The sequence below is a fragment of the Hermetia illucens genome, chromosome 3 (assembly GCF_905115235.1).
Source record: "Hermetia illucens chromosome 3, iHerIll2.2.curated.20191125, whole genome shotgun sequence".
Lineage (NCBI taxonomy): Eukaryota > Metazoa > Arthropoda > Insecta > Diptera > Stratiomyidae > Hermetia > Hermetia illucens.
Window position 1 is genome coordinate 97,893,719 of NC_051851.1, and position 22,239 is coordinate 97,915,957.

The 22,239-nt window shown below is 42.1% G+C and overlaps 1 protein-coding gene across 3 annotated transcripts in view; it reads left to right on the forward strand.

The window, feature by feature from the left end:
- The window catches only part of LOC119651153, a 414,598-nt gene extending 394,446 nt beyond the window's left edge, over positions 1-20,152 (forward strand). For all 3 annotated transcript variants that reach the window (XM_038054561.1, XM_038054562.1, XM_038054563.1), the window contains 4 exons: positions 8,620-8,874; positions 8,972-9,222; positions 9,290-9,498; positions 18,233-20,152. In XM_038054561.1, the coding sequence (XP_037910489.1) occupies positions 8,620-8,874; positions 8,972-9,222; positions 9,290-9,498; positions 18,233-18,384 (867 nt within the window). In that variant the 3' untranslated portion in view covers positions 18,385-20,152. The remainder of the gene's footprint in view (positions 1-8,619; positions 8,875-8,971; positions 9,223-9,289; positions 9,499-18,232) is intronic.
- The last annotated feature ends 2,087 nt before the right edge of the window (positions 20,153-22,239 follow it).

Genomic DNA, 22,239 nt, shown 5'->3' on the forward strand with positions numbered 1-22,239 from the left:
ACAAATTCCAGACCAGTTACTTCTATTTTACTTTGTCCGGAATTTATGAATTAGCCCGTTTTTCTGGCGCTCATTACAATGCATCCTGACTGTTATTATTCGGATCAGTTTTGAAAGAAATAATGCGTTACGGCTAACATTATCATATTCTTGTGAGAAATGCAGCAATAGTTGGTATATGTCGATGTTGTAATACTTTTCTGTAATACTTTTTCCTGCACCTACTTGGTGTGTAGTAAATCTTGCAGCTATGAAGCTTCACTTTTGATTCTCTGTAGCTTTCACCTCTTAAAGGTCCACCCTCTTTGTAGCCCGGTCACAATATCCTCCTTTACGATTTTTTTCATAGAACCATTCCTACCTTCTTTCAATTAGGAGCTCTGCCGGAATTTCGCCGAATATAAGCAATTCGCCTTTAATTGAGATACAGCTGCCTATGATGGCAGATTGTTTTGCTTATTATTTGGATTGTCCGAAATGTTTTCTCTGCAACATCGTCGATTCTACCAATCTTGAAAAGCACTTAACCCATCTAGATCCCATCAATCATCATCAACGGCGCAACAACCGGTATCCGGTCTAGGCCTGCCTTAATAAGGTACTCCAGACATCCCGGTTTTGCGCCGAGGTCCACCAATTCGATATCCCTAAAAGCTGTCTGGCGTCCTGGTCTATGCCATTGCATAGGCAGGGTCTTCTTCGTCTTCTGTTTCTACCATAGATATTGCCATTACAGACTTTCCGGGTGGGATCATCCTCATCCATACCGATTAAGTGACCCGCCCACCGTAACCTATTCAGCCGGATTTTATCCACATCCAGACGGTCATGGTATCGCTCATAGATTTCGTCATTGTGTAGGCTACGGAATCGTCCATCCTCATGTAGGGGGCCAAAAATTCTTCGGAGGATTCTTCTCTCGAAGTCGGCTAAAAGTTCGCAATTTTTCTTGCTAAGAACCCAAGTTTCCGAGGAATACATGAGGACTGGCAAGATCACAGTCTTGACCCTGAGGTGAGTGTTTCGAGCGGAACAGTTTTTGTAAGCTGAAATAGTCCCTGTTGGCTGACAACAACCGTGCGCGGATTTCATCATCGTTGCTGTTATCGGTTGTGATTTTCGACCCTAGATAGGAGAAATTATCAACGGTCTCAAAGTTGTATTCTCCTATCCTTATTCTTCCCGTTTCATCAGTGCAGTGTGATGTTGTTGGTTGATTCGTCTTCGGTGCTGACGTTGTCACCATATATTTTGTCTTGCCTTCATTGATGTGCAGCCCAAGATCTCGCCCCGATTGCCACCTGCTCGATCTGGATGAAGGTAGTTGGTACGCCTCAGGTCGTTCTTCCCATGATGTCCGATATAGCCAGCATAGGCCAGTAGTTGGGTGGACTTAAAGAGGATCGTACCTCTTGCATTTACATCAGCATCACGGATCATCTTCTCCAGGGTCAGGTTAAAGAGGACGCATGATAGGGCATCCCCTTGTTGTAGACCGTTGTTAATGTCGAATGGTCTTGAGAGTGATCCTGCTTCTTTTATCTGGCCTCGCACATTGGTCAGGGTCAGCCTAGTCAGTTTTATTAGTTTCGTCGGGATACCGAATTCTCTCATGGCTGTGTACAGTTTTACCCTGGCTATGCTATCATAGAAGGTTTTAAAGTCCATGAATAGAAGGTGCAACTGTTGGCCATATTCCAACAGTTTTTCCATCCCTTGTCACAGAGAGAAAATCTGATTTATTGCTGATTTGCCTGGAGTGGAACCACTTTGGTATGGGCCAATGATGTTCTGGGCGTATGGGACTATTCGGCCTAGCAAGATAGCGGAGAATATCTTATAGATGGTACTCAGCAACGTGATACCTCTATAATTGCACTGTGTGATATCTCCCTTTTTATGTATGAGACAGGTAATGCCTCGTTGCCAATCGTAAGGCATTGATTCGCTGTCCCATACCTTGAGCACAAGTTGATGAACCACTTGGTATAACTGGTCGATGGCTGTAATTCCATCGGCTCCTGGCGACTTATGATTTTTTAGCCGATGAATTGCACGGACTGTTTCTCCTAAACTTGGTGGTGGCAGTTTTTGTCCGTCGTCTTCAGTTGGCGGGACCTCCAACTCGCCGATGTTCTAGTTGTTCAGTAGCTCATCAAAGTACTCAACCCATCGCTCCAATATGCCCATTCTGTCGGAAATCAGATTTCCCTCTTTGTCTCGGCAGGATGAAAATCGAGGTGTATAAGGCTTCATCCTGCTGACTTGTTGGTAAAACTTGTGTGCCTGGTGCGGTTGCTCCCTGTACTTTTCTAACTCACAGACTTGTTGTTTCTCCCAGACTTCCTTTTTCCGTCTGTGAAGTCGCTTCTCCGCTCGACGGAGTTCGTGATAAGTCTCTGCGCGTGCCCGCGTTCTTTGAGAATGCAACATTACTCGGTATGTGGCATTCTTCCGTTCCATTGCTTGCTTACATTCATCGTCAAACCACCCGTTCCGACTCCTTTTGCGGCTGGGGCCAAGTATGTTTGTGGCGGTATCAATGATAACGTTCTTCAGGTGATTGTGAAGATCATTTGTTGATGCTTCATCTCCAGGTCCTCTGTTGACTGCGATTATTGCGGCATCCATTTGCCTCTTATAGGTGTCGCGGAGGGCTGTGTTGTGGATGGCTTCAGTGTTAATTCTCACCTGATTGTCAGAGGGAATTCTAGGTAGTATTGTTATTCGAGCTCGGAGCACCATGCCAACGAGATAATGATCCGAGTCTATATTGGCCCCCCTATATGTTCTGACATTCATCAAGGCTGAGAGGTGACGGCGTTCGATCAACACGTGGTCAATTTGGTTAAAAGTGGTCCCGTCTGGAGAGGCCCACATATGTTTGTGGACCGCTTTCCGCGCAAACCAGGTACTTCCAACAACCATTTCGTATGATACTGCTAATTGAATAATCTGACAACGTATCGCCTGAATACGGACTCTTTCCCTACTTGGCTGTTAAAATCGTCAAGCATGATTTTGATATCATATCTGGGACAGGCTTCGAGGGTTTGTTCTACTGCCTCGTAGAAGGTATCCTTCTCCGACTCTGCAGTCTCCTCTGTAGGGGCGTGAACGTTAATGAGGCTTATATTTCTAAACTTGCCTCGCAAGCGCAGAGTGCATAACCGTTCGCTTATGTGTTCAAAGCCGATAACAGCACGTTTCATTTTTTGGCTAACTAAAAAACCTACTCCGAGCAAATGGTTGACTCGTTATTCCGTTGCCGTTGCCGGATTCGTCGTAGTATAATCCGTCCAGTCCGAGGCTCCTGTTGTGGCTTCATAACAAGTTCTTTTCCGTGTGGAGTTGTCAGTCCTACCCAACCCCCAACCTGGAGGACCAGTTGATATAATGTGTCCCGTTTTTAGGCGCAGGAGACTCGCCTTCATCTTTCTCCGTCTGCAGCTTTTCGTTAAGAAAGAACTCCCAACGGTCACCACGTGGAGGTGGAGATAGGGTTTGGTAGTAGAGCTGTTGGTGTTGGTTCAGCAGGCATTTCCCAGGTTTTATGCTCCATCGTGGGTACCAATCCACGTTTCGCCCCGGGACATATACTACCCTTTGACCATCAATACTCTCTACATATACTCGTTTAGCTTCCTTTTCAATTTTTTTTCTCATTGGGAGAAATTAAAAATAAAATTTACATAGATTTACAGTTGGTCTGTGCATTTTTAATGAGTTTGCGAGTGAAGCACAATCTTAAATCCAAATAGAGCCAAGTCGAATAGGACTGAGGATGACTGCGGTGTCACCAGGTGCAAAATACTACATATATGCACGCCACACAACTGAATTCATGCTACAACTATGAAACAATCGCCACAACAAGGTGGAAAGAACCTCTCCTGCCGCCAACTCCCGCTACGCTTTGTTTATATAAACTTATTTTCAACGATAACATGGACCTTCCTTATTTTTAGTATATCAAAAATCTAGCTAATAATTCAAAGGTAGCTGGAATAAAGTAAATTTGAAAGCCCTTGCGATACGAATCTGCTCAAAGTGAATTATGGATTTTCCAGTCTTTTTAGAAAAAAAAACGCAACACTAACCATTTGTATTCCCAGTTTACTGCTTACCACCATCCAGCTGTCGTTTGTCGGTAAATTCGGTAAATAAATCCAACATAATATCTCGATAAAAAATAAAACTAGGTAGCTTGCTCCTACTACAATATATTTTAATAGTTAGTAAATACGTATTTCGAAAGCTACTTACTCTCTTCCTCAGTACTTAAGCTACCAGCTGTCGTTTGTCGGTAAATTTCCAACATAATATCTCGACTTGTTCACATCTCTCACTACTATTGCCTTCCATGCGGATACATCAGATCCTCCAATTGACTAAGATAGCCTTGATTGCATATGAAGCCTTGACCACTGCCGACAAAGCTTTCTTTATTTAGAATTAATGGATTGAAATTTGGTGTCTCAGAACATTGTTTCCCACAGCCATGCAATCCTAATGTGTAGTAGTTTCGAAAACTAGACATATGAAAGTCCGAAGATGGCATGCTTGGACGCATGTTGCTCGAAAGCCGTTTACCCAGAGATTCTTCGTCCAGTAGCGATATTTTGCAAGCCAGAGAGCGGCAAATTGTACCAACTGGTCATCCGCTCCCTGTACACAGATGGAGCTGTCAAGCAGCTAACCGATACCTTGTCCCAATATAGGGCTGATATAACAGCGATGCAGGAAATACGTTGGACAGGGATCGGTTTCCTGGACAAGAACCCCTGCACCATATATTATAGCGGTCCTCCAGTAAACCATGTGCTCGGAGTAGGTTTCTTAGTCAACCAAAAAATGAAACCTACTGCTATCGGCTTTGAAAATATAAGCGAAGGCTATGCACTCTGCGCTTGCGAGGCAAATTTAGAAATATAAGCTTCATAAACGTTCACACACCTACAGAGGAGACTGCAGAGTCGGAGAAGGATACCTTGTACGATTCAGTCGAGCGGACCCTCATAGCCTGTCCCAAGTATGATATAAAAATCATACTTGGGGATTTCAACAGTCAGGTAGGGACGGAGCTCGTATTCAGGCGATACGATTGCTCCCATAGCTTACATAGAGATACCAATGGTAACGACTGCGGATTATTTAGTTAGCAGTATCGCACGAAATGGTTGTTGGAAGTACCTGATTTGCGCGGAAAGCGGTCCACGAACATACGTGGGCCCCTCCTGACGGAACCGCTTTCAATCAAATTAACCACGTGCTGATTGAACGCCGTCACCTCTCAGCCTTGATGGATGTCAGAACATATAAGGTTGCCAATATAGACTCGGGCCACTATCTCGTTGGCATAGTGCTCCATGCTCGAATTACAACACCACCTACAATCCACTCTGATAATCACGTGCGAGAGAATAATGAAGTCATTCACAACACAGCCCACCGTAAGACCTATAAGGGGAAAATGAATGCCGCAATAACTGCAGTAACAGATGCCCTGAAGATGAAGCATCAATAAATGATTCGTAACCACCTGAAGAGCGTTATCATTGATACGGCCACAATCACACTTGGCTCCAGCCGCAAGAAAAGTCGGAACGGCTGCTTTGACGATTGAGACGACAGAGTGATGTTGCATTCTCAAAGAACGCGGGCACGCACAAAGACCTACCACGAATTCCGCCAGACGGAGAAGCGACTTCCCAGACAGAAGAAAGAAGCCCGGGAGAACCAATAGGTCTGTGAACTCGAAGAGTACAGGGAGCAACCGCACCAGGCACGCAAGTTTTACCAACAAGTCAGCAGGATGAAACCTTATACACCTCAATGCTTATTCTGCCGAGAGAAAGAGGGAAATCTGATTTCCGACAGAATGGGCATATTGGAGCGATGGGTTGAGTATTTTGATGAACTGCTCAACAACCAAAATATCGGCGAATTGGAGGTTCCGCCAACTGAAGACGACGGATGCTGCCACCACCAAGCATAGAAGAAACAGTCCGTGCAATACACTGACTTAAAAACCATAAGGATCCGATGGAATTACAGCCGAATTGGTTAAATATAGAAGCGATTAAGTACACTAAGTGGTTCATCAATTGATGCTCAAGGTATGGGACAGCAAATCAATGCCTAACGATTGGCAACAATGGAATTATCTGTCTCATACATAAAAAGGGCGATATCACTTAGTTCAGTAATTATAGAGGCATCACGTTGCTGAGTACTACAAGATCTCCCTAGGCCGGATGGCCGTTTACGCCCAGAACACCATTGTCCCATACTAAAGAGGCTGCACTCCAACAAATCAGGTTTGCACACAGATCAGATTTTCTCTCTGCGGCAAGCGATGGAAAAACTGTTGGAATATGGACATCAGTTGCTCCATCTTTTCATTAACTTTAAAGCCGCCTATGACGCCGTAGCCAGGGTAAAACTGTACACGGCCATAAGTAAATTCGGCATCCCGACGAAATTAATTAGACTTCAACGCGGCCCTGGCGAAACTGTTTCGCAATGCACCATCCTCTTCAAGTCCCCCCAACTACTGACCTTAGATGTACAGTCTACCTCCATCCAGATCGAGCATGCGGCGCGAGATCTCAGGCTGCACATTAATGAAGTACATGGTGACAATGTCAGCGCCAAAAACCGAAGAACGAACAACATCGAATTGCACTGGTCAAACGAAAACAATAAAGATTTAACACTACAACTTTGAGACCGTTGATAATTTCTCCTATCTAGGGTTGAAAATCCCAACCGATAACAGCTATGACGATCAACTCCGCGCCCCGTGTGTGTGCAGACAACAGCTTACAAAAACTGTTTCGCTCGAAACGTCTCGGCTCAACGAGTTGCGGTGGGCGGCCACTAAATCCGTATAGATGAGGATGATTCAGTGCGGAAAGTCGGTAAGGGCAATATCTATGGTAGAAAAACAAGACGAGGCAGACCCTGCCTGAAATGGAGCGATGGCGTAAGTCAGGACGCCAGATAGCTTTTAAGCATATCGAATTGTGGACCTCGGCGCAAAACCGGGGTGTCTGGAGTTCCTTATTAAAGCAGGCCTAGACAGGACACCGGTTGTTACACCGTTGGTGACGATGATGATGTGCAGATAACGTGCAGAAATTGAATTGAATCAATATCATTGCGGAGATGTTTTTACTTTCAAATGCTCTCTGCTGCTAATATTCGCTATTCAGGGGAATACTGACATTTTAATGCAAAAGAATTCGTATTCGCACTTGGAAACCTAAACACAACAAAATTCGTATGCTGACACGTAAATGAGAATAAATTTGTTTTCACACTTGGTAATAAGAATACAGCTGTCTTCATATTCATTTATGTGAATGCGAAAATATTCACTTATTCGAAAACGAATATTCGTATTCATAGTCGTAGAATATCCCTGCACGAATATATTCGTACTCGTATTTAAGAATACAAATATGCCCTACTCTGTTTCCAACATTATGATGCGGGTTGATTTTCAATTGGATCTATAGAAAACCTGAATCTAATCTCAAGGTTCCCTCCAAGTAGGGCCATGGGTAGGTAGGTGGGTATCAGTGGCCGCTCCGAAGAGCCCAATTAGCGCTTTCGTGCGCCGTTTTGATGCCACAAACTCATACGACCGTGACTGTCGTTATGGCAGCAAGGAGGCAGAGTCCAGTCAGTTTGGATCTTCAGAGCCAGCTCGTAGCATTCACGAAGGAAAGCAGCTCTCCGACCTTGCAGCTAGAAATCTCTCTGAGGTCCCCGAAGAATGGTTTACCCAGTGTCCGCAGCCTGACTCTAGCCAGAGTTGGGCAATCGCAGAGAAAGTGCATGAGGGTTTCCCTTCCTTCTCCGCAGCTTCGGCAATGCGAGTTGTAGAGTATGCCGAGCCTAGCGGCATGGTCCCCTATGGGTCAGTGCAGACCGCCGTAATCTTGAATGCATTTGCAAGTAGGGCCATAATTACCTAATCAAGATTTTCTTTATTTTGTTTTTTTTTGCGTTTTATTACCATAAGTTGCAACCGGGAAAAGAAAAAAGGCGTCTCATTCCTACTTTTTTGTGTACGGAAAGAAATTGCTATTTGCGGCAGCTTGCGCCCTCAGAATTGCCCCGTCGATTAATCAAAACGCGGCCTTCGTTATTAATGTGCGCACATTCAAAAGGTCAGTTTTAATCATGGTTCCACTGTAGATAAATTAAAAGGAAGATTAACAATCTCATTTCTAAGGCCACTTTAGATATTGATGAAAAAGTAAATGACTCTCTTTTCTGGTGAATTGCAGTCAATTCTGCACATTGTAACCGAAATGCTATGTACATAAATATTGAAATATTTACAATAAAGGAGAGTTATTGGGCGTATATAGGTATGATGCGAACTTCGGATCGCTTGCAACGTACCATTGGATATTCCTAAGCAATATTTTATGAAAACGAATAATTCGAATTTCTACAATAGAAAGCCTTTTCCCCGAAATAGTAAACGTCAAATCATACTAAATATTCCCATCGTCCTGTAAAGGTTATCGCGGTCTGCTTTTCAGCACTCAGAACTTGAAAAGCCTAAGATGTACTAAAATAGGACTGTTGTCTCATCCACAGCTTTACCTTCTACCTGACAAATCGAAGAGTGGAAAACGAAAAACAAAAGTAAAAAAACACACACTCAACCCAGTATTCGAGGAAACGCTCAAGTTCCATATGCCGCTCAGTAGCCTAGAATCTCGAACGTTATGGCTAACTGTCTGGCACTCAGATATGTTCGGACGAAACGACTTCCTTGGCGAAGTGACCATCAATCTGCAAGGGAAAGTATTCGATAATCCCCAGTCGCAGTGGTACACTTTACAGGAGCGGGTAAGTTATAAAGTTCCCCAATAGTAAATGCATTATTCATGGACGACGAAGAGAAAATCCTAATTTATTCCCCACCACTCGTCCTATCTCTCCACAGACTGAACCATACGATGATTTGTCTGTGTATCGTGGCGATATTATCGTCGGATTGAAATTTGTGCCACCAGATAGTTCAAGTTCGAAGCAGAGCACGTCGCGGGGAAGCAACTCTAATCTCCGGAAGTTCGGTAGCATTAAATCAAGTTCGAAGAATTCCTCGTCTAAAGGACAACTACATGTACTGGTGAAGGAAGCGAAAAATCTGAGTCCCGTTAAAGCGAATGGAAGCTGCGATGCGTTCTGTAAAAGGTGAGTGGAATGAATTTGCATGTGAAATTAGTGAAGGGGTTTAATCTGAAATATCCCTGTCTTACAGCTACTTACTTCCGGATAGGACACGGAGTTCGAAACAAAAAACGCCGGTCGTCAAAAAGACAATTAACCCTGTTTGGAATTATACATTTATTTACGAGGACGTATCGCTCCAGGAACTGTCCGAGAGGGCATTAGAATTGACGATTTGGGATCACGATAGATTGGCTAGTAATGAATTTTTAGGTGGTGTTCGCTTTTCGTTAGGATCCGGTAAGTACATTAGTATAAAAGCAGAAGGATTACTTCGGGAATTTTTAAAAGCCGCAAAGCTTTGGATACGTAGTTATTTCGTCAGCAATGATTAGTAAAACAGAAATTCTAATCTATTTTTATGCAGCATTTTAAAAAGATTCGTATCATTCTACGGACTGTTTTTATCCCGCCCGCAATAAGCTTCTAAATTTTAATTTTTTATTGAGATATTTCACGCATGGAAAAGAAGATAATAACAGGTCCAGGCACATAGAAAAGGGTCCCCGCGTATTAACCCATCTTCTGCTTCTTAAAAACATGTTCGTTCTCATTATTGATATAACATGAGCAAAGTAACTTCTCATTTATCCGTCACGTTGAGGGTAACTATTCAAAACACCTCTTTTGTTTACCACCATCCCACCCTAAATAAAATTCTGTTCTTTGTCGACTTATTCGGTTCGGTTTATTTTCCGACTTTGATCGGAAAACTGGAAGATAATTTTCAAACGAAAAGATTATATAGAGGTGCACGTACGAAGGAATATATGTTTTGAAGGAAGAAGACTCGAAATGGTTTGAATGTGGATCATGATAATGATAGCTGCGATGATTGTCGGGAGAAAGGGGAAGAAAACTGAGGAAAATAATTAAAATATTTTGCTCGGGGATATTCAGGCTACGTGTATACAAAAAGGAGCAAAGTATAAAAGGTTTCCATACATCCTTTGATATGTTCTTGAAGTTTCTCGAAATTCAATCCGGACCCAAAATAAGAATGGAAAGCTACAGGAAAATGAAAAATCTTTCTGGTTAGAAATTATTAATAACTTAAGATGGTGTTAGTGGTGTAATCATTCTTAGCCAAACAATACATTTCTCACGGAATTGAAAAGTTCGCTTGCTCTTTGGCTTTTATGAGAATAGAAATCGACAATAAATTGAGATGAAACTTTGTTTAAATTATTTAAAATAACTTGTGGAAACACGATAAAAATGGTTTAATTATTTTTGAGGAACGGAATTTTTTCAATGAACCAGTTTTAAATAACAATGATAGGTAGTGGTGGCCTCCAAATCTCATGGCCGTTATAAGGGGAAAGAGTAAAATTTAGCGTAGAGGGTATCAACTTCCTTGCCATAAAGTGAAAAGCACAGTCACCATAGAATAGTCTCCGTAGTGGTAGGTGCCTAACAGTAGCTGCAGTTGGTAATGCAATGTGGATTACAGTTTCGGTAGGGCTTATTATAAGATATGCCGAGTCTAGTGGCATTTTCTACAATTTGTCACCGGCCCGTGCAGATGACATTCACACATGCCTTGCTCATAAGCTCCGGGCTTTGTTGTACGAGGAGCAAAACTGACAAATGGTCTGAGTACATTCCGTTTCTCGCCACAGTCAGCGAGCTTCAAAAACAACAGAATCAAAGCTACATCCATAGGAGCTTTTCTTGTCACGAAATTTGCTCAAATAAATTTAATAATGGTAAATTACCATATTCTAGAAATTTACCGGTAATCCTCCTTATTTTTGGAATTAGGGTAGGTGAATGCGTTTACGCACAGAGTGTTGGACTCCCGCAACAGTACCCTGTCGGACTACCAACTAAACCCCTCCGTCATCAGAGGACTTCGGGCTAGCCCTCCCGCTCTCCCAGCTTTGGGAGCCTTCAAGTCAGAAAATTCACCTCACCAACAGGAGGGGAGGGGAGGAAGGAAATTATCAGTTAAGGGAACCCCTTACCGTCCGATGCCTCCGCCGGTCGAGTTCAATCTTCTTCGCAATAAGAAAAGCCCGAACATAATGCGCAATACAATTCCAGCTGCCAGCGCTCTTCAGCATCTCTCTGACAATGTTGTCTGGAGAGAGCTTCCCTGTGTCTGCATAGAGCTACTGATGAAAGCCGTCCCACCTCTCGCAGCGTTTACGATACACCTCCTTGTCAAGGCCATCAGCCCATACCTCCCCGCCATAGAGTAGAACCGAATGCGTTGCTCCCATAAGGAGACGTCTCCTAGTTGATATAGGGTCCCCAACGTTCGCCATTAGCCGACTCAAGGCCGCGACTCCAGCTGCAGCTCTGTCCGCTGCGAGTTTGTAAACTTCTGTCGGGATGCCATCAGAGCCTGGCGCCTTCTTGTTCTTCATAGTGAGAACAACTTCCTCGAGCTCTCTCATTGTGAAAACGGGGCAATCCTCGACGCTTTCCGCGCTATTCACATCAACCTACACAGGGTGTCTGGGGAACAATGCCCGCACAATGCGATCCATCTGGTCGGTGCTTAGTATGCAGGGCCTCCGCAGAGCCCCGATTTTCCGGATGACAAACTTATAGCCTATAGAAGGAGATGCGGTCCAATAGTTCCTCCAGTTCCATCAGCCCGTTTTTGATGCTTTTGCTGACGTTCCTCTGATGGAACATTGCCGACTGCACACGCTTCATCACTGCTGCGCATTTCCTGATGAGCCTAGGACGGTCGACTGCGCTTCTACTCGGCCCGTGTCCGAATCCATTTGCTCAGGACTAGCGATTCTGACCGAGCCGTCCTCCGAAACAGGGGCACTACAAGGTATTGGAGTTGCCATCTCCGCACGGCCAATCGCGCCACCTGCCAAGGCTTCCTCTTTATTTGGGTGCCCCAGTGTCACATCGGGTATGTCAGCCCTTGCTACCTCTTTCGCTGATCGCTACGGTAAACGACGCATTTTTGTGCTTCGCCCAAACACACTCAGCTTTTTTTTTATTAATTTATGTTTATCTCCATGAAAAAGTCACCAGCGCATCGTGTGCAAGGGAGCGGACGGCAATAGTCAGGAACGGGTGTACCCTCGGGGACACAGCCCCTACCCCAGTTCCCTGAGGCCTGACCTACGCTTAGCTGATCCGGGAATTCACGGACGAATCAGCGCTCGCTCTTGGCAACGCGGTCTACTAACACCGGTTCAATGCACACTACCCGACCAGGGCCCCAAGGGGCTGGCTCCTGATACACGTCCCAACTACCACCTTGGTAGAGCTACCCTCACATCATCCCGTCGACGTCGACAGAGAGTTATCGCCGGCTCCGGAGACTCCCAGTGTGTTCCGACGTGTACCAGTCATTCGCAGTTCCCTCTTCACCCAGAAGCTTTCTCGAGGCTCCTACTTAGAACGCGGGTATACTGCCAGCTAGAGCACACCCCGTATCGTAAGCGACCCGTTAAAGGTCGCTAATGACCCCTAAAGGGTCACCCTAAACGTACAAAATTTGGCATTTGTATCAGGGCATAAGACATAATTTTCGGAAGAAAATCAAATTATTGTTAACAAAGTTATAGAAGGTGAAAGCTTTTCATTTTGTGTAAATTTAATGCATTCTAAAACGTGTGCGAAATCATCATGATATATCGATTCGTCAATATCACAACAAAGGGAGCTCATAAGAAGGGGCCCGAATCTCTTTTCCATATTTAGCTTTTGCTAGTTATTTGTATATCAGTATCAATTACACAGTGTCTAATTCAGATAGATATATGTATGTTTTTGTACGTTAGTATCAGCAATACTTAATATACGTACGATGAATTTTTATATTTTCTGACCAGAATCTTATTGTTTCACAACAATCGCATGCATTGAACACTTTTTCTGGCAATCTCGATTTTACTCTTGTATTTATATTTTAATAGATATTGTAGACCTCCTAATAATGTATGTGTTTGGCTTTTTGACACTTCCTCCCCTCTCGCGTTATTATCAAAAAAATTTAGGCATATATTAAACCGATGCGTAGGATCGCACCGGAGCGCAAGATAGCAAAAAGGGTATCACGCGACATTACGCAAACACTCTGAATCGGAAAACTCGAGACCCGAGTGTCGCAATCAAGGGAGAAGATGTTTTTTCTACCAGAGATTTTCAGGAGGCGCGACCTTTCGGGCTCCCACTCTTCCTTGGAACCTATAATAATAAAGGATGTCCTTATAGATTTTGTGTGAGTTCTGCAGGGTGTAAGCAAGGAGAAGGGAAGGAAAATTTCAAGGTGAGCTTTCTCATCGGGCCATGGACCTTCGCCAAATGGCTTTGGATGTGGAAAGAGAGGCAAGTGTAGCTGAACTGATGATAAACACCAACAAAACCTAGGTTCTCAGTCTGTCACTTTTCCTATCTGGATTAATAGGTAGAGCATCGGTGACATCGATCAATTCGTATATTTAGGAAGCGTTGTTGTGGATATAGCACGAGATTTGCTTTCGTTGCCCTGTATAAAATATGGAAATGCAATTATCTCAATATCAAGGTCAAGGCTGTTCTGTGCTAGTGTTCTTTCGATGTTACTATATGGGAGTAGCACATGGAAAGTGAACTCCATTGTTGCTCAAAATCTCCAAGTCTTCGTGAACACTTGTCTGCGTCGTATCTTCGGAGTATGCAGGCCTGGCACAATCGAAAAATTTGATCGGCGACTAGGCCTGGCACTCATAAGCATTGTGATCGGAAGGCGAAAGTTGCAGTAAAAAGGTCACCCATAAAGGAGAAGCAAGGAATTGTGTTGCGGGCTACGCCATGTAGGGGAATCCACGAGTGGGTGGGGAGAGCTGAAGGACATTTCAGGTAACCGCGAACGATGGCGCGTAGGTGCGGTTGACACACTGTAGCCCAACAAGGGTTGAACGGCAACTATACATTATTAAGTAAAGGCTGAGCCCGTATACAGACCATACGTTAGCTCCCATAGTTTACGCAAAACTGCCAATTACAAAGGGTTGAGAACTACCGAACTAGCAGTGTTGCGCCTCATTTGCACGAAAAACGATCAACAAACATACTTGGGCCTCTCCAGACGGAACCACTTTCAATCAGATTGACCACTTGCTAATCGAACGCCGCCACTTCTCAGCCAATAAAGACTCGGACCAGTATCTCGTTGGAATTGCGCTTTGAGCTCAAATAACAACCATGGAAGCCATCCGTAACAGAATCCGTAACACCTACCTATAAGGGGGAAATGAATACGGCAATAATCGCAGTAATAGGGAACCGGGAGATGAAGCAACGACAAATGATCTTCACAACCATCTGCAAAAAGTTATCATTGGTACGGTCACAAACGTTCGATTTGACGATGAATGTAAACTAACAAAGGAACGGGCAACGCCGCACTCCCAAAGAACGCACACAGACCTATCGCGAACTTCGTCGAGTGGAGGCACGACTTCACAGATGGAAAAAGAAAGCGTGGGAAAACCAACAGGTCTGTGAACTCGAAAAGTACAGGGAACAATCGAACTAGGCACCAAAGTTTTGCCAACAAGTCACTAGGATGAAGCTTTATACTCCTCGATGATCACTCTACCGAGCCAAGAAAGAAATTTGATATCCGGCCGTATGTGCATATTGTAGCGATGGATTGAGTACTTTAATAAACTCAACTCAACAGCCAAAATATCGACCGGTTTGAGGTCCCACCAACTGCAGATAACAGGCAAATGCAGCCACCACCAAGCAGTCTGTGCAATCCTTCGGTTTAAATCACAAATCGTCTGAAGCCGATGGAATTACAGCCGAGCCGGTAAAATATGGAGGCGACTAACTACACAAATCATTTCATCAGGTGATGCTCAAGGTGTGGAACAGCAATTCAATGCCTGACGATTGACATTATCTGTCCCATACTTAAAACGGGAGAGATCACGAAGCGCAGCAATTATAGGGACATCACAGAGTGTTTCAGTTTCATGCCTCCTCCCAATTCTATTACTTGTTCTTCTGGATGGTGTACTTACAAAATCCATCCCTTTTGAAGAGCCTTCGCAGCCTTTGAATCTCCCTTTTGCCTTCCAGTTCCCCACAGTATGTTCTAAAGGAGTCTCGCTTCGAACGAACTTCTTACATTTAGGCGAGGAGTTCCTAAAGTTTAACCAATCTTCATACTCATTACTTTTACAATTGCGATATTGCGATTCAGAAGTTGTATGATTGATTTCATGAGCTCTTGCCGTTCTTGCTGCCACCAGGGGAGAGTTTTACCAAATTTGCCTCGGGTAATAAATAGGACGATCCGTTTCCCTCTAATAGTGTGCTATGCAGAATTTCCAGTGACCTTCTATCGGTGGAGTCCTTAGAAGCCTAGGGAGCTGCACTGTATTCCCATCTATTTATTTGTTTAGCACCCGCCAGTCTCTAATCAACTCTGAAGTGAAGATTGTTAGGTCAATTACTCCAATTCCTTTAGGCGACAGTAATGAGACCAACTGAAATAATGAAATCAAACAACTTCTCTCCTCTGTTAAAATTTCAAGATCACGTGATCCTGCATACGGTACCAGATCCCTTAGCTCTTGCGCCGGCGGAAGACACAAAAAATAATAGGTCAAGTACACAGAGGGAACTAGCGCTCGTCTCCTTTTGCTGTTAACCTAGTATTTTAAGATGACTGCAACAACTTGTAAACAGAATTGCCTTACCATGGCTGCTTCTATAAATTTGCACATCACGACACAGGCTACCGGCCTTTTGGGTCCTCTATCGTAGAAGATCCCGCCTTAATTGATCCAGTATTTTGTTGAAGCATCTGAAAAATATAGGGACAGTCTTGCAGTTTTGTCACTCTTGCAGCGAAAACCTTTATATTTTTATACATTAGCGTAGTATTATATGTAATGGAGAATAGTTAGAAGCGTATACCGCGGTCAGTGAGTCACATGTTTCCCCCACACTCTTCTGTCAAAAACTCAGCCTCCTCACGATCGATTGCTTTGAGAATTGCCGTATTAGGTGGTACAGCAGTGCCCTTGTTCTCATCGACAAGCCAGAACTAATATCCCACCCCGAAAACCTTGGTAATTAAACCTTGGCTCCAGCTTCCAACATTTTTTCCACAGACATTCCTACAGAATGAAATCTCCTACGGTCGCGGTCACAAATGTGGATGCTGCTGCGTTCGAACTGCTTTCTTTCCCGTTTTCATATTAGTATTCCTATGGGGAGGATCAGCTTCATTAAGATCTCTTTTGCTCATTTGATCACCTCCCGGTATACTGCTTTTAATCTCTGCAGTTGCACTTAGATGTATGCCCTAGTGTAGAGCACAACAAACCGTTACACATCAAAGATGTGTTTTTTTACGCTTTTTGCGCGTATTGCCGCTGCCCCGGCTAGGAGATTATATGATACCATCTTCAGTTATTCTCCTTAACGTCCCAAGTTTTTTTCAAAAGATATTGTGTATATCTTTAACCAGTTCAATTATCCTTTTCTTTCCACATCAATTTACTACTAGTCTTTAATTATAATTGTTTTGCATTTCATTTTTAAAGCCACTTGGATTCATTACTTAAGATTCTCTTCACATACAATCTCAATGTGTTTAAATTATTCTGTGGGCGAAAGATACCAGTTGGTAGACTCAAGAAGCTAATGCCACTGCCTAGCGAAGCCACGAAAAGGGAAATATTCAAAAGTTACGATTTTCTGGGACTTCATTTAGAGGTGGCCCAATTTTCGCAGAGAGCCGGAAGATGGTTAAATAACTGAATTTAAACAATGAACTTCAAAATCCATTGTTGGAATGAGCGACAATCTTTACTCCACAAAGGCAAGCACTTATATTCATGGATGATGCAGATGTTTGCCTTCTTTTGGCATTGAAGGATCACGTCTTCATATACTTAATTTGAGTAAAGTCCTCCTCTTACGTAGGTAACCCAATAATAAATCTGATTAAAACACAACCAGCTGTTGTAGAAATTACAGCTTCTGCGAATATACCGCAGCTGATTGTCATTTCAAACAAATTATTGTACACATAAATTCCAATTAAGATTATTTCGAAGTTTTATTGAACCGATAAAGACGGGTTCAGTTGCCGAAGACTGATTACTATGACCAAACCTGCACTAGATATGAACTCGATTCCAAAGCTCTTAGTACACCTATTCATCTCATGAGCTTATTAGGCTTATTGAAATATTTCGGTCGTGTCCCCAAATTTAATCCCTGGGCGTCAAACCCTTCTTTGTAAGAGATTAGACAAGAAAAGGTCACGTTTCAAAAACACATTTACAACTGAATTCGCATGATGAAAGAGGATGGAAATGTTCTTCCATTAAGATTGGAGTATATTCGGAGAGTAAAAATGTCCCTTGTCACTGTTTATCATATCAAACTCTCCTCATGGTCGCATTTGGAGCGCCAAGGAAGGATGCCCCCTTCACCAATTACCCTCCCGTCCAGATACCGCCATTTTTATCCTACTATCTGTGTTCCAATGGGCCGACGAGATAAATTAGATTTACAATGCTAAGATAAAAAATAACGACGTGCTCCAATTAATCCGCTTAGAAAACAAAATGGGAAAGAACTCATAGATAACTCCTCAAATTCGTTCGAAATGTGCGTTATCCTGAGAATAAATTTCCTTCTAGCTACGTACCAACGCAGAGGATTCCCACACAGCTTATTAGTCGCATTAAAATATTTATAACCACACTGTTCTGTAGAGCGCAAACTTGGCTTATGAGCGAGGCTGGAAAAGGCATTGAATTAACTCGAAGTGCACTTAACTCCACTTGAACGAAACGCCCCCCCCCCCCCTCCACGAATATCTTGTGGCTCCTTTTCGGCGAGAAAAAGTTTAAGCCAGGTTGCTTGAAATTTTCATCCTAATTTTATTAATTTTCATCATCGTCATCGCTATCCCTCGCGCGGCGAACACACTTCAACTTATTGTTCGTTTCTCACTAATCTTTTCCTTTCGTCTCGTTTCCAGGCAAACACTACGCCAAGTCGGTGGACTGGATGGATGCTACTGGGAAGGAACTTTCCTTGTGGCAAAATATGCTAAATAGACCGAACTTTTGGGTTGAAGGATGCTTGGTTTTACGGCCATCGTTGGATGGTGGCAGCAAATCCCCGCAGTAATTTCAACGGTGGATGGATTCAGCCGTCGATGAGCTTCTGTCTGTGGAGCGTTCCCGGAATTAGCAGAGCGTCAATAGCAGTAGCAGCAAGAAAGCAAAAGTAGATAAAGCTGTCCTTCCGCCTCAGGATAACACGAGAAAAGTAGAAAACAATGCCAACATACAATTTTTCTATTAGAAAATCATTACGGTCCCCTCAATTTGTGACATATTTTCTTTTGACTTTGTTTCTCAAGAGAACGGAAAATAAATAATGGCTGGAAGTGGTGTCTAACGAAATGATGTAACAAATTCATGGAGATATAGAGCGTTGTTTATTCAAATTATTTCCTGAGGCAACTCTCTGAATAAATATTTGAGTACATAGCGCGGAAGATATCTGGGTCAGTAGCGATTTTAAAAGAAAAGCAATCCATTATTGAGTGGAACCACACAAGCCTGGCCCAATTAAGGCTAAATATAACCAAAAAATGACAAATCCAGTTTGAATGCAATGTGAAAGGATATCCAGAATATCGTCCTTCCGATTTGAAGAGAATAAAACCGAAACGTTAGGTACGCACGTGAGATTATTTAATTAAAGAATTTAAAACTTGTATATCCAAAAGTAATTTATATGTAATGACTCTATAAACTTTCTGTTACTACGAAACAAATAAATATATACAAATATATAGAAAATCGTTACACTCTTATTTAAACACTGAACTGGTTAGCACGGAGAAAAGAAGCGCACAGTGACGTCGTTCGGAATGTTCCCCTTTATACTCATATCTGTTAATTATTTAGGCGCAAGAAATGAATTGATTATCTGTAATTTTCTTAAAGTTAGAAGGTGAATGGACACTTGTTCACAACATGTAGTAGTTATGGCGTACATACTTCTTTCCTAGATGTAGTTGACAAAAACGAATACTCCAAGTGAGAGGAGGTTCAACAGAGAAAACTATTTTAAAAAAATTGTAAAACAACAAATGAAAATTATTTACATTAGAGATAATCGTTCTGAATATTCCAACTTCTAACACTGTGATCAAGGAAACGAGATATAATATAAAAGGAAAAAAATAAATTGTAAATGCATATTTGATGCAAACTGGAGAGAAGCCAGCATGAGAGAAAAAATATTGTAATACATATTGACTAAGTCACCTGCATACATAATCAAGCTCCTTGTTATGAGAACTTCCTTTATTTTTCAGGATATTTACCTACGGGGCGCCTGTGTGTGTCTCCGCCTTTGAAGTGTAATGAGAAAAAAAATTCAAGTCCAAGAGAGAAACATGCGTAAGCACGATATTCGCCTTAAATCCGCGACTTTCTTATATTCGATTCAATTATATACATGCAATATTAGTTGGTAAACTGAACTGCTACTTCCTACTAACTCTAATTCTCCCTCATGTATACTATGACTAGATTTACTTTTTACGAAGTATAAGACAAATTACGCATCTAAACACTAAACATATAGATAAGCACTCTCGACCATCATCACTAGCATAGTAAGGATAGAAATTATACATATTTACCAGAGTATATACCAGAAACATGGAGATATATTATTATATTTTATTCGTTCACGAAGGAAATGACATTTTATTTGCATAACGATTATATATAGTTATATACAAATATGATTGTGTAATACACCTAGAACCTATCATTGTTAAACGTAGTATCTTTATTTTATATTATTTTAATACGTTATAACTTTACGTTCGGAAACTATCTTTGCTTCTTTGTATAATAAAAAGTTTAATTGATTACGTTTATATCTGATGTGATTCCCCCTACGCACCTCCGGTGATATCCCTTTTCACGGTGAAAGTAGATGTGAATGTTGAGTATTTTCATGTTGAAAATCTACAGCAGCCACTTGTAACCACTTTTTATGGAATGCCTAATTTTTACTGGCTACCATAATCCGTTCGTTACAATGATGGTGTAATTCTTAACCACCATTTTACAATGGCGAATTTAATAGCGGAACTACGGTGTCGACTATTCATGATACCCACCACTGCACTGACCAGTGGCAGAAGATCAGAAATTAATTTTTTGTTGTATTAGGAGGGTTTCCTATGTGACCCCCATTATTTCAACCATTTTTAAGGTTTTGTGTTAAACAAACCCTTATTAAAATCGATTCACTGTTTGTCTGTCTGTCTATCTGTCAGACGGACTTTTCTACAAAACTACTAAACCGATCCGAACGAAATTTGGTAGACAGATACAGTGAGTGACAAAAATTTTTAAGGGACCTCCCCATACATGCAAAGGGTGGATTTAAAATTATTTTTCTACCGGATATAGTCGTGTGGGTATCAAATGAAAGGTCAGTTAGTACTTTCCGAAACTGATATTAGTTTTGACGTGAATTGCAAACTGCATGAGTAAGGAGTCAAAATGTACACACTTAAAGTGAGACAGGACTCATTTTCGGAAACTACCCAACCCAAAAATCCGAAGAAAATCAGGAAAGGGCGCTCAGATGAAAGCTGGGCCTCAAAATATGTTCCATTCCGATATCTGCTCAAATAAACTTACTAATAGTATATTACCAACTTTTAGAAACTTAGTGAAAAACCCCTTAAGTTCACCCTAGGAGTACTAAATTTTGCACTGGCATATGCATGCCAAGTTTCATGAAAATCCGACTATTAGTGTAAAACTTGCAGCAGTTCAAACTTATCAATTTCCTGCGAATTTACCGCATCCTAAACCATACAAATAAGATGCTGACATCATAATTATCAAGAATAATTGACATTCGACTGAAATATCAAAATTCCATTCATGAAGAATTTGCTTCCCCTTAGCCCTTTTTGTGTAAACACAAAACCTTATTAAAATCGGTTCAATTTTTCTCTGTTTATCTGTCATTCCCGATTTATTCAAAAACGGCCGAACCGATTCTTACGAAATTTGATGAGAAATTGTCGTCTATGTGTCCTTTCACATGCAGCGTGTGTTGAATTTTAAGCGGGTTCCCCATACATGCGAAAAGAGGTTGTAAATTTTGTTGACAGATCATAATCATGTTGGGTATCAAATAAAAAAGCTCCATTAATACTTTTCGAAACTGATCTTTTTTCTGATCTTGGGTGAAACCGAGGGGAGGTAGGGCACAAAATGTATGTCCCAAAAAGTGAAACAAGTGTCGTTCTCAGAACCCACTCAACTGAAAAATCTGAAAAAAAATTCACAGTGATGCCTCAAAATATATCCCATTTCGATATCTGCAATAATAAAATTAATAATAGTATATAACCATGTTTTCGAAACTTACCGGAAAACCCCCTCAAGTTCCTCCCAGGAGTACAAAATTTGACGTCAGCATAGACGATAATATAGGACATAATCCTGGAGGCAATCCGACTAGTATTAACAAAGTTATAGAAGGCCAAAGTTTCGTACTAAATTTATCGCACCCAAAACATGTATGACGTTATTATCATATAAAGTCAACCTATATGAATGGCGGGGTCGTGGGAATCAATTACCTGAGTTAGATATGTGTATGTATACGTATATGCTAATAAAGCTTGGCGGTAGTAACCAATATAATGTTCTGATAACCAACGGTTTTTAATTTATATACCTAACATATATGTATATGTATGCACATACAGTGGAAATGCGTGAAGATGCGTTACATCAATTTAAATGCGCACATATATATGCATGCATCTTCTTCTTTTTCTTCAGCCTTTCTCCCGTTTACAAGCGGGGTCGGCTCGTCGTGATCGGTTTCGCCATTTGGCTCTATCGAATGCCTGATCTGGGTGCAATCTCGAAGCTTTTAAGTCCCCATTCAGCGTATCAAACCACCATTGTTTCGGCCAGTCTTTTG